Consider the following 14496-nt stretch of genomic DNA (forward strand, 5'->3'; position numbering starts at 1 on the left):
CCTAAGTGCTCTTGTGGAGTAAACAGTGGTCAAGATATCAGTGGTTTGTGTCGAGTAGTGTCCGATTCCTAGCAAAAGTGTTGGTGATTTTTCGAGACTTTCCAAGAAACCCATATATCTTTAAAGTGGCGCTCCATACTGAAATAAGGTGAACGATAGTTTGTCATTAACTTGGAGTGGCTAACTGTGATACCTAAGACATTCCTTCTTTGTATTCTTGTGGCGCAGTGGTCAGTATAACAATAGTATGTAGTGAAGACTCGGGTTCAAGTTACGACAACGGCACAGTTGATTTTTTAAAATCTCGTCCTCCTAAGAAACAAATACCTCTGTGTATTCTGTAGAAAATGAGAAAAATTTGAGTTTATTACGCTTTATGTAATTAATTCTATCAAGGCTAAATGAGTTGCCTGCATGATTTTTTTTTTAATCTTATGTACCATAAATGCATGATTTTTTAAAATCTCGTTCTCCTAAGAAACAAATACCTCCGTGTATTCTATAGAAAATGAGAAAAATTTGAGTTTATTACGCTTTATATAATTAATTCTATCGAGGCTAAATGATTTGCCTGCATGATTATTTTGTTTTTATCTTATGTACCATAAATGCATGATTTTTTAAAATCCCATCCTCCTTAAGAAACAAATACCTCTGTGTATTCTGTAGAAAATGAGAAAAATTTGAGTTTATTACGCTTTATGTAATTAATTCTATCGAGGCTAAATCAGTTGCCTGCATGATTATTTTGTTTTTATCTTATGTACCATAAATGCATGATTTTTTTAAAATCCCATCCTCCTTAAGAAACAAATACCTCTGTGTATTCTGTAGAAAATGAGAAAAATTTTAGTGTATTACGCTTTATGTAATTTATTCTATCGAAGCTAAATGAGTTGCCTGCATGATTATTTTGTTTTGATCGTATGTACCATAAATACAAGTTCATTTCCCCAGATGAAAGAGTATAATCTTTGTAAGACAGCGGAGAGCTTTTTCTCGGCGACGTATAATCAGTCAAATTTTTTTTTTTTTTTTTTTAAAGAGCGGCATTTCACTTCTGGGTGAATATTGCAGTGAAGTTATACGTTTCTTTGTGTGGTATCGACGGCATTTAAAAGACGCGATCGAATTTTTTAACTTCATTTAAGCAGATAAAATTATGAAAAACATTACAAAAAATGTATTTAGTTTGCATTAATATATATGTAGATAACTATTGAATTTCTGTTGTTTATACTTATGATGGGCCCATCTATATCTCTTAGAACAGAGCTACGGTAATTTAAAAATGGTTTTTCGAAAAATCTTATCATTACTTGCATAAGATTATGATCCTGTATCAAATAAAACTTTAAAAAAAAATACTGTTAAAGCAAAAGTATTTTAAAGAAAATAATCGGATTTTATCAAGCTTATAATGGAATTATTACAGAAACTGTAAAGAGATATATAACACAGATAGCTTTTGAGTGCTTTCTCTAAATAAATAAGTTCGTAAAGGTATTAGATATTTATCTGGAGAAGGAAGCACAAAAAAGCAGCTATGTACTCGCTGGGATTCGAACTCCGGATCTTCGTATTGCTGGCCTGCTATGCTACCTTTTACGCTACGACAGCATGCAGTGGGGGAAACAAACCTTCTTAATGCTCTCTTCACTTGAATGGCGACTGGGGAAGGAGGAGACCCAGTCATCAAACTCAGGTAATGACGAATTATCCATCCATCACATTTTAGTCGGAGTCGATTGCTAGCCGGATGTGCTAAGAATTATACCATGGGCTCACTCAGCGGGGAAAGTGAAAAATTCTTTATTATAAATTAACATAAACATGTAGTGCTGTTCCTTTAGTAATATATCATTCAGCTTTTATAGACACTCATTAAACGTTTGCTTTAAATAGAGTCAATTTAAGATTTAAACGCGGTTTGAATGCAATTAACTTACAGGTACAGGTATTCACATAACTATACAGCATATTAAAATTATGGGGAGCCTTAAATATATTTATATTAACAGCATAAATAAGTGCTTTCACGGGCGAAAGAATTATAAAAGAAATTCATACAAATATATGCATGTAACGAAAGAAAAATAATAAGTGAAATACGCCGGGGGGATCACATTCTATTTTTGCTAAATTTATTACGTATAGTTTAAACAGAAGTAAAATCACACAATGTGGTACAAGATCTCTCTACCAATATCTAAAGGATTTTACTATAAAAGAATCATAAAATTTTGCCGTAAAAGAATATGGAATTAGAGACCTTTTCGATGAGATTATAAGAATGTTGATCTTATTATAAAAAAGGTAAAACAGAGAGTTTCTAAAATAATGCATATTCTACAAATCTGCTCATTAAAACCATGTTTCTCTTCTATCGGAAACCGTAGCTGGTACCTGCAAAGCTACTAGCCTGATACCTGCAAAGACTGAAAATTTTGGGGAGAAATCTCTCATTTAGTTATACTTAGTTCGCTTTTTTAGAGCTACTGAAGTATTTTTTAAATTTTGTATATTATGAAATGTACTTTCTCAAAACGGAAAACTTTATGCTAAAATTACCTACTTACGAAAATTTAAAATTAAATTTCAAACTTCGCAGCCCACTTTCTCCACATTTTATATCGAATAACTTTTCAATGCTTAGAGATGTTAGGAAGTTGTTAAAATTTCTACGATAGCGCATTATTATGTTATGTTTATTGGACATCTTTTTAATAGCTTCCTACTCTCTCTCTATAAGGAAAAATTAAGAAAATAAGTAACTTGGTTCTGGAAGATTAGTTATCAAAGCTATCATCTCGTGACAGGTTAAGATTCCTTATTAGAATTTCGGTTTGTAAAATAATTTAAGAACATTTGAATTTAAAAATTGGTTGGCTTATGAGAAAAGAGTTTTCCGAATAATATCGTATCAAATTAGGGAAGAAAGTAAGATCCCTTGTTCTGCTTCGAAAATTAGCTGCAAAAGAAGTTTATTTTGCAATGGACAAACTGTTTCTAATCATCTTCTACTCCTCTAATCCTACACATATTCGCCAATGAATTTACAAGTAAATATCACTTTCTTTCAAGGAAGAAAATGTGAATAATATATAACAAAACAAGCATACATTAACTAAGGCACGTAACAGTTCTAATCACTGTCAAGTTATTTTCTGAGTGGAACTAATCGACATTTTGAAATTATAAAATTTGTTCCCATGTTTTTATAGTATCTAATCTTGAAGTTTGCAACATCCATAAGCTTTCGGCTTCCTAAACTTTTTCGAATGCACGTATTTTCAATTTCTAAACCTGCAGCTTGTTAATTTTTTTGCTTCTCATTTTTCCATCAAAACAGCTAATTTTTTTTTAATCTTCTTTTCACATACCAATCTCTAAAAATGCTTTCTGAATATCATTTGCAAAATTAAATTTAAAATAATTATGAGTAAATCTTGATTGAGATTAAAGGGATTATGAGCAGTAATTGAGCCAAAGTCCAGTCTTCCTTTGTATCTGTATAATACAAGATTTCGATCTTTGTACTTTTCTTTGATTCGCCTACTATGGCATGATGAAAACCCAATTGTTGAAATTCGACTTAATCAACTGTACCTCACCTTAAATGCTCATTTATAATTGCTTTGTGAAGAATGTGTAAATATGGATCATGTCTAAACTTATTATTTAAACTGATTAAACGACTTTCTGCAGTCTCATGATTATTGATAAATATCCTTCCAGTACAATTTAGTCTCATGTTTAATTTTTATAGCGTATATTTCCTCCAAACGCTAAAATGTAACCCAAATTTTCTAATTTTAGTATTTAAGACTTTTATATCGATGGGAACAACATATTAGATTTTGGTTCAAAATGATAAAACGGAAGTTTTACTTTACTTTAAGCTTTGAGCAGATTTTCGAGAAAATTATATTATGAAATAATCCAAAACTTCTTAAATTTGGCACTTGAAACATGTATTTGATTGAGAGCAATATATTACATTTATAAGCCATACTATATTTTTGGAATTATGGCAAATGCAACGAGAATAAACTCATTATGAAGATGAGTTCTCGTTATGAAGTAACTAAATGTATATTAGACTCAATCCTCAAGTTTTCGTTCGTTTCACTTTCGTGTCGCATCACTTTTCAAGCGAAAAGATGCTGACACCAAATTTTATCACCATGTATTATTTTTAATGAAATAATGTAGCACATATAAGTAGAATAGCGAATATAAAAATAAATTAAATTAAATTAAAAAAAGTCTGAAAGCATTCAGATTTTATATTACGTATAAAAGCGCATTTTTTAACGCTTTGTGTGTGCCTTTATTTATTAAATATGATGTTCTTCCTACTTAAACTATAAAATTTAATTCAACAGCAATATCGCAAAATAATTTTAAAATGAGCATATCTTTAGAACTTCCGATACGGAGTCTCGCGTACTGGAGATAATCCCCCCCCCCCGTACAGTGTTGCTATCACTAGCTTTGAAATCGTTGAGTGTGTTAATCAGAAATTCGTTAACATTTTACAAAATAGGAAATACACAATAAAACAAATTCCAAATTTGGGTTTTTAGATGCCCATATGAGTGGAGTACTACGTTATTCAGAATTTGATGTCTCTAGGTACTGTTGTTTTTTTACAGTGCGAGAAACATACATTCATGCAGATTCTTCATTGTATAATTTCTTTAAATATAATGCAAGGCTCCAATATTTAGTGGCAACAATTTGAAAAGTGAAAGGCCGTTTAAAGTGAACCAACGCAAAAGGCCAAAACGAAATTAATAGCCCTTCTGGGCAAACTGTGTCCCTTTGGGCTAATAATGGATGATAGCATTTAACACTCTATTGAGAATTCTAAAGATATTCTGCTTTCAAAAAAAGATTTTGTGTCTTAAATTTTATACGGCTTGTGTAATGATGTGTAATAAAACGATGTGTAATAAATAAAGCTAAAAGAACAAATAGAAAAGTTGTCATCTTATAAAGAAAACTGAACTTCAATATAACGAACTGAGCAAAGACTGGGAAAAGTGTATGGCAACACCTATCATTCTACCGTGAATTCTAAAGATATGCTACTTTAAAAAATTTTGTGATTATTTAGTCTGATTTGTGAATCTGAAGCACTATGTGCCCAGAGAATACACTACGATCGATGTGATATTTTCAAAGGGGAAGCATGAGAACGGATGTATACATAAGCACGTATAGTTATCATTTTCAATTCTATGGGAGAGCAGAATAATAAAAAATGAGTAGTGTTTATAACTAATACTGAGCCATAAAGTTTGTAAACTTATTAGATTTTATTCATAAACGATCAAACATTTCCATGTTTTAAAAAACTAGGAGCTTTAAGTAAAGCTCAGTTTTTGCTATGCTTTCTTAGTCTGGAATCAATCCAAAGTTTGCAGCTTATTTAATAAGGGTTCATTTTGTTTTGATTCAAATGAATTTGATGTTATCCCACAAATTTTGCACAGGTGGTCTGTTTTTCAGCAAAATTCTGATTTATGTTGTTATGTCTGTAAAGTCATTAGGTTATTTTTAAGCGGAAGATATGAAAAATGAGCAATGCCCTCACCGGGACTCGAACCTGGACCTCTCGAATACGCGTCGAGTGTGCTACCGTTGCACCACGAAGGGAGAAAATACCTTATATGTCTTTTTTTCAGACATATACAACATCGTTTCTATGCTCTGTATTTAAAAAATATCTTTTCTCTGTTAATGACAAAAGACATTTTATAATTTCACTACATTATTAGAACAAACAAACAAACAAACAAAAAAATTATTTACTACTGTAGTTGTTAAAGCAATGGCTGCTGGAATATGTAGTTTCGAAACGTTTCATTTTGAGTATATGCAATTTCTGCTCTGTAAATTTTTACTAAGTACCTTTTTACTAAATGAAATTTCGGTTCTCTTAATTTTTTTTAACTACTAACAAGGAAGACGTTGTAGAGACATTAGGTATTTTTGGAAGCAGGCAAGATGAAAAATGAGCAACGCCTTCGCCGGGAATCGAACTGCGGAACTCTGGAATACGCGCCCAGCGTACAGACCACTACACCACGAAAGCACGCTAAGAAGGCGGGAGAAATACCTTATAACGCTTCTCTGATTTTGACTTCCTTCTTGAAAAACTGTTCTATATAAAATAACGCACCCGCATTGTGTTGTCTACTGTTATTCAAATTCAATTCTTCGCACTATCACTGGACTAAACAGACTTCTGTGAGTGCTTGCTAAAATTCCAAAAGCTTTTAGTGATCGAAATTGATTTCATTTATATCACACGTTCTTCTCAATGCTGTTATGTGGCGTATGTTTTTACGCATCTATTAACTAAGGTTTGTTTCATGCACCAACTCATTATCAAATCTTTCTTTGAACAATTTATTGAGGAATATACAATTTTCGTTTTTAACTAGAAAGTTGAAATTTCTGACAAGCGGTGCCTTCTAAACATGATTTCAAATAAGAAAATTTCTTAACTTTAACTTAAAGGATGATTATCATGAATAAGCTATTCACATGAATTCGATCAAGAACTGCTCTCCATAAAAGTTCTCAAAGTTTAATTTAGAAGAGTTACTACAACATTACAGATTAGAAAAATGTTGCCTAACACATTTTCGTTTATGTCTAACCCTTTCACTTTCTTCATTATGCTTGCACCATGCATTTCCGTTTTCAAAACTAACTTCTAATAATTCACTAGAACCAATAATTAAATCGCCCGTAATTAAATCATAACTTCCTATCACATATAAAATCATAATACCTCAAAACAGAATCGAGAGAAACCTACCTACCTTAATTCCATCATCATGAATCAGAAAATTGCAAATCAGAAGATGGTCAGTCCTCTGTATTCCCTCACATGTCATGTTGTTTCTGATCAGGTTGTAGAGACATTAGGTTCTTTTTAATCAGGAGACACGAAAAATGAGCATTGCCCTCGCCGGGACTCGAACCACGGACATCTCGAATACGCGCCGAGTGTGCTGACCACTACACTACGAAGGCATGTTAAGAAGGCGGGAGAAATACCTTATAAGGTCATCACAAACATGTCATCGAAGCGAGGTATTAGGTCATCATTTTCAGATAGTGATTTTTAGTTTTCTTTATTGCTCATTGATACAAACATACACACAGCTAAAGAAGGAAACTATTATACCCGGCAATAATGCCAGATTAACATACAAAGCTCCGTTAAAATGTTCAGTGTTGTTATTATTGATTTTTCATAATTATATTTACAATTATTCGCAAACTGTGGGATATGTAGTGGTATATAGTCTGTGGGATAAGTAGTGAATAAAGGTCCGGCTGCAGCATTTTCGGCGCCCTAAGTAGTCAGTTCGTTGGGCGCTCGTATAAATTAAAAATTTAAAGTATTCCTTTATTTTATTTGCCGCTTATGAGAACAATTTAGCTGACGCCTTAAAAAAAATCGGTGCTATATGAGGCTGCCTAAGTCGCATATGCTAAGAGCCGGCTTTGATCGAGTACCTTAGTTAACTTACTGTGTCTGTGTAAATTTAACAAAACTTTTGTAGATTCAACGTAAGTTGTTAAAGCAGCACATTTTTTGTTTTATTTTTTTTTTCTCCATGAGTATTAACATTTATGTTGTATTACTGCACTGCTTGGAATGTCAGCTTCTGAAAGCATCTCTACCAAGTTTCATCATTAATTAGGGATCTGCATTTACTCTTTTAGTGAATTTATTTGGAATATTTCTTGTTTTGTGAATTTGTTTTTTCTTTGATTTCCAATAAATGTGGTTGCGATTTGGCTTGGTTAAGTGCATGTGTTCAGGTGTGCATGGTTAAGTGCATGTGTTTAGGCTATGTTTCAAATGTTGCTTAACAGTGAAATTTCTGTTAAGCAACATTTGAAACATAGCCTGTATCATTCAGCTTTTGAATGGGGGGGAGGCTCTCCTTTTCTCTTTTAATCATCCACAATATATTCTGAATAATTTAAAATTTCTTTCTCTCTCTCTACAATGCTTATTTTTTTTTCTCTGGAAACTCGCTCCCTGCTGGTTTTATGATTTGAAATTTATTTCATGAAAACCTGTGGAAAGAAATTTTCCGCATCCGCATTTGCTTACAGAAAGACTGCCAGGCAGCAGAAATTTATCGTGTCTGACATTTCAAGTTAAGCCTCATAAATTTATGTTTTGTGTTGAAAAGCTTTCAAACAAAACCCAGTTTTATTAGTCGAAAAGGAAAGTAGAAAGAAAAGAAAAGCAAACTACCCGAAGGTTGCAAAATTTAGCGTCTAGACCTATCCAACCTATTTGAGCTAGACATAAAATAGGTTAAAAGCGTTTCGAGAATATTAACAAGAAATCCAAAGCAGTTGCACCTCAAATCAAAAATTTTGATAGGACGTAACTAATAGAATTATTAATCTGTAAATGAAATTTGGTATTTAAAAAAAATGTATATTTTGTAGAATTAAAAAATCTGAAAGTATTCGATAAAAACGATAACGGTGTATTTAATTACAGATGCATAAAAAAGAATGCAACGAAACTGAAGGAAAACAATTATTTTAAATTAAAATAAAATTTAAATTAAAATAATTATAGTTTTTTCTTTACAAACCTGCGAAAGGAATTTGGAAACATTCATGCATAGTGTATTAAAATCATTATTGCCTTGCGAATGCATACTCAGAATATGCATAAGCAGGATTGCGCAAAAGTTACTTTCCGGTTTTTTTCCTCATAACGTACATAATTGAGGATAAGAATTACTTTATTTAGGACGAAAAAAAAGGTTTTTTCTTTCAATTTTTTTAAAACATTTAAAAAATAATAGCTAACTAATGACGCCTGAAATCGGTACAACGATACACGATTCTGTTTCTGAGATTTCAGCAACTCTTGTCTATACCGCGTCAGTGTTTTCCACAGATCGAACAGCTCTCGGTCTTCCTTTACACGCCTTGATTCGGCAGAGAACCCCGACTGTTGAAATCTTTGAACCAGATTTCGGATGACTGGTTTCGAGGGTGCCTGTCGGATATTATTGATTTACCGTTAAGTTCGCTGTGTTGTGGAACGCTGATATTCAAAAAATAGCTGCACAATTTTTGCACGTTGTCTAGGTGTATACCGCTCCATGTTAAACAAATATCCTTAAGGTAGATTTGTTTAACATGGAGGTAGCCGATTACGTTCTAATCGTCAATTTGGATGAAAATTTTCAGCTCTTTTTATTACTATATTTTAAAGCTTCCCGAAACTACTTTGGGTTTGTCTCTGCGGTGATTAGAAACAGAGTTACGGCCGTTCATGTTCTACACCGTGAACCAGAAGTAGCCCGGACGTTGATGTTTAAAAGGGACACATATTATTTTAAATGCCTTCAAACTGAACATTTTTCCTCTGAATACTTTTGGTGATGTTCAGAAGATGGCTCTGAAACTTTCTATTTGTTATTAAGCGCTCGGGAACAAGATTAGCTCGGAAACAGATTTGGCAACGTTTTATTTTCATTATATTGAACTTATTTGTTTTGAAAAATTTCATTTTTTTTTCAACGTTTCTGTTAAAAAAAAAAAAAAAAAAAAAAAAAAAAAAACTAACTTAAAATATTAATATAGTAGTTCTACGAAATGTTCCGCAAATATTTTATGAAATAATGTGAATTAAATTGAGTAAAAGCTTAGGTTTATGTACGTATTAAAATTTTTGAAAAACAACTTTGTAAATGAAAAGAGAAAAATTTCTCGAAAAAATAGCTAGTGCATGCACTCGAACAGGTACATTTAGTAGACATTTTAAACTGACATTTAGATTTTAGTCCCTTTAATTCCATATGTCTTAATAAATGGAAGCTAAAAAAATAAAAGTAAAATATTTATAAATATTTTTGTGGGAATATATCTAGTAATCCTGAAATTTTAACATATTTTTAAACCAAAATATGCAAAAAAAAGAGAAAGAATTATGCTCTGATAATATATTTATCCACTATTTCAGTCATCTTAAGCAGCATTCAACTAAATAACACTAATAACAGATTTATTTGTATTATTTTTCAAAATCTCAGGGCCAAACGCAATCGAATACCTTAAGACGTACTTTAACCTGAACTAAAGTAAAGAAACATGAGTTATAACACATTTGCATGGTATCATTTTAAAATCGTAAAGTAACTTTTGCTCTACCCTATATTAAGGTATTCCCACCTTTCTGAGTTAAATTGGGGAAAAAATGAACTTTAAAAATAGCTTTTTGAAATATTTAATGAAATGGCACGGCAGCTGCTAGGAATTGAATGGAAGGCAAAACTAACCAACCGCATTCAGTGAGTCTAGTTACTTAGTCATTTTGTAAACGTCTGTTTGTAGGATTTGTGATTAATTTATAAGGTATTTATTTCTCCCGCTTTCCTAGCGTGTCTTCGTGGTGTATTCCAGAGGTCCGTGGTTCGATTCCCGGCGAAGGCGGTTGCTATTTTTCATCTTACCTGCTTTCAAAAATATACCTAATGTCTCTACAGTTGCGCCCGAACTAAAAGAGTTGTGGATGATGATTCTCCGCACCCAGCATTTGGCGATTGGGCGCCTTAAAAACCCCAGTCGCCCTTTAGAAAGGGGAGTATATAAGGTATTTCTCCCGCTTTCCTAGCGTGCCTTCGTGGTGTAGTGGTTCTGCACACTGGGCCGGTATTCCAGAGGTCCGTGGTTCGATTGCTGGCGAAGGCGTTGCTAATTTTTTAATCTGTTTGCTTCCAAAAAATTACCTAATGTCTCTACAAATTTATGTGAATTTTACTAGCCAGCTTGTTTTGAAATATTCTGGCACGAAACTGAGTTTTTTCAGCTGGAAAATCGTAATTTCCTTGTGCCGAAAAATTGGGTTTTCGTCTTCCTGAATCTATGCTGCTTGCGACATTTCTCTCCATTAGCTCGCATAAGGCCCACCAGCGGCCGAACGGTAAATTCGTTGAACACTGATAGTTTGGTCTGGGGTTCGAAACCCGGTGAACAGGCTGGCTGCATGTGAATTTTCACGGTGTCCTCCATGAAGGCATCCCTCCCCTTAGGTAGATAGCCCTCGTGTGCTTTGCCGTAATCAAATTAATTAAAGTAAACCAGCTCGGATAGACGCTAATGAATGGCCTCCAAAGTAAGTGACTTCTCAATGACAGCTGTCAAAGACCGTATTCCGTACTCAAGAGACTTTCGCAGCAAATTTTACAAAATTTAATATTAGGCATAATTTGAGTCGTAGAATCGAAATATGGAAAAAAAATTGGCATGTCATTACAGAAAAAGTTTGATTTTGTGTCAAAATGCCTATGTTAAAATGATGTTGGATATAAATCTAATATATATACTGAGTCGCGCTTTCGAGACATGAAAAACGCAATTTGAATTTCGTCAATTGGCCCAGGAAGACGGCAGAACTGTCCCCCCCTTTTTTTGCGCAGTGTACCTTAATGAATTTGCGTTTTGGTGGGAGCTGACGAAAGTAGAAGTGAAAATAATGGCAAAAGAATAATATGACTGAGTTAAATAAGATAAAAGCCTAAATTTTTTACTTCCTTTCGTTATTCAAATAATGTCTGTACTTTATTTGAAAGGAATCGTGGAATTCACAATAATCTACGAAAAATTAAGCTTATTTTTACATATATTTTATTATATATATATTTTTTCTTTAACAGAGGCTCGAGAACACTTCGAAATCTATGATTTTGAAGGAGAGGGTAAGATCGATGCTAAAGACTTAGGGGATCTTCTAAGATCTTTAGACTGTAAGCCGACTCTTGCTACCGTTAAAAAGAATGGTGGTTCGGAAAAGAAAGGTGAGTGATTATATAGTATTACTAATGTTAAAAAGTCATTGAATATGCATAGCCTATTATGTAAAGGAAAACGTAAGAAATAATTCTCCATTTCATATCAAGAATGGTTCTAAGCACTATAATTATTTTAAATCTCCTGAGGAATAATTTTAGTAATATGACTCTTAAGAAACTTAGTTTTACTTAATTCTTTATTATTTTTGTACATTTCTGCTGTTACCTGTAATTTTAAATGTTTCTGTTTAACGCAAATTTCAAGGTAATACACTTTATAAAATACTGGAAAATTTATTTAAGGCAGGTTGAAATAATTTAAAATTCCTTTCCAAACACTTTTTCACTTTTTTTTTGTAGCTTATAAAAATTAGCTAATTGTGAATCATTTAAAGTATGAATTACAGCAGAGCCGGATTAACCGTTCGGCAAAATAAGCACGTGGTTAGGACATGAAGGGAAAACGGGCTCTATAAAAAATTCCTGCTGCCAGTTGTCGCAATCTTAATCCAGTCCTGTATAACAGTATTAGTGAACAACAACACAAACCAAGGTTAAAAATTGCACTAAAAATTCTAAGGCGTTCAAACGACACTGCATTCAAAATATTCTTATGTTAGATCAGGGTTTCTTAAACTTTTTTTCAGTCGCGGCCCCTTTTTATTACTGAGATTTTTTCGCGACTCCCAGGACTCCATAATATTTACAAAACTTTTGTGGGACCCCATAAGTATTGCGCAAATTCGACGCACGCGTGAGTGAAACTGTCAATTTTTTCACTTGTACGGTAATATACTACTGCAGTTTTAGGTCATTAACTTTAATTTCTAATTTTAAGACATAGAACAATGTGAAAATTCTAAATAAATAACAGACGAAGTGACAACGTCACGTGAACACACAAAGCAAGGAAAATGAACATTTATATTATAAAAAGAATCCGTCGAAACGTTGTCGTTTTTTTCTTTGTCTGTATTGTATTTTCTTTATCTTTTTTCAGATACATTGTGTAAAAATATTTGGTAATTGTAAAATTATTATAATAAGAAATATCAAAACTGCTAAAATTTTTGGCAACCCCTGCTGCAGGTCCCGCGACCCCCTTGGGTGTCACACCCACAGTTTAAGAAAGTTAGATTAAGTGGCATTAACCATGCTGCAGTAAATAAAAATTTGCCTTATTTGCCAATGTTTGTTTTATTCTGCAAACAGTTTTGTGGACAAAGTGGCCCCACCAGTGTCTGAGTGGTTTAAATTGCTGAATACTGGTAATTCGAACTGATTTGGGTTAGAATCCAGGCTAATGGCCTGGCTAAATGGTTGGTTTTCGTAGCTTCTTCTATGTGTAATGTTACTAGGGACCAGTGTCCTTCAGAAAGTGCTTCATGAAGGCATCTCTCTTCATGAAGGTTCATCATCTTGCACAGGGCTGGCGCCAGAGCGGAGCACCGTTTTTCGGTAATCAGAGGCAGTAATGTTTCGGAATTTTGGAAGAACTGGACGGCAGAATTTAGAAAGGCGAAGGTTGCACCAGGTGGCAACAATGTATAGCACCCTGTAGTAGTGTCACTGTACACTGTAGAATGCCATTATTTGACATTCCGTTTGATTCGATATAACATCTTAATTCATAGTAAAAATTAACACATCATATATATGTGTGTGTGTATATATTAACTATATTTTTTATTAAGTCTTTTATTTAAAATATATTATTAGTTTCAAGAAAGGTATTGTTCTTGAAATAGCAATCCTGACCATTAAACTGATCATGATTCTGACTAGCAAACTTGAACTTTACAGAATACATAAAGGCACTTCCTTTAGCATAGTTTGATATTATTACAAGTATGATGGAAATCCATCACTTAATATCATTATCTCTTTCGTCAATGTATTTGGTGTTAATATCCATTTTAGTGTCGTTCTTCATAATCCTTTCTTATTACAACTTTTATGCAGTGTGCTGTGATGGTATATTTAAACAATGCATTGTGGCAAGTAATGGATCTTGTCTTTATTCTAATGAAATAATTTTACCTTTGTAGGCATGAAAAAATAAAATTACGTACTAATTCCAGTGTGCAGCAATCATATATTGTAAAGGCTTTTTTGCTTTGATTCTGTTCTGCGTTTCTTCTCTAATATCCATATCTAAGTGATAAGTATATGTATATGAGGAAAAATGAACAGGGGAAATAAATTATATCCTGCTAATTAGAAGTGAAACAAATTTATTTGAGCTTGAGATGTAAATCAGTCGTCCTAAGTGTCATTACTGCTAAAAAATTTAATAATTGGTGTAACTAACTAAATTAAAAAATTATAAAAATTTTTAAAAGTGCAAAAGTACGAATAAACAATTAATTAACCTATGTTTAATGCTTCAAACAGAATTTTTCAAGGGGTTAGCATTTGATACTTTAAACTCGTCTTTTAAAACATTTGAACATTTGAAAAAAACTTGAAACATTTGAAGCTTTTAATGAATGCCGAACGACGTGTTTCATTATATATATATAGGTCCAGAATATATAGTAAAGAATAGAAATACAAAAGCAGGGAGTTAATTAAAACTGTGTTTTTAAATTTATTATCGCATAATTTGTTTAATTTTGTAATTTCCGTATTTTTTACT

General features: G+C 32.7%; 1 protein-coding gene across 1 annotated transcript in view; it reads left to right on the forward strand.

Moving 5' to 3' along the window:
- LOC118190824 (myosin light chain 1-like) overlaps nt 1-14496 on the forward strand; it is a 36209-nt gene that overhangs the window by 8607 nt on the left and 13106 nt on the right. Inside the window, exon 3 of the mRNA XM_035361605.2 lies at nt 11724-11864. Coding sequence (XP_035217496.1) covers nt 11724-11864 — 141 coding nt within the window. The remainder of the gene's footprint in view (nt 1-11723; nt 11865-14496) is intronic.

Source organism: Stegodyphus dumicola, chromosome X1, assembly GCF_044657685.1.
Source record: "Stegodyphus dumicola isolate Sdum_Otavi_A_Nest chromosome X1, ASM4465768v1".
Taxonomy (NCBI): Eukaryota; Metazoa; Arthropoda; class Arachnida; order Araneae; family Eresidae; genus Stegodyphus; species Stegodyphus dumicola.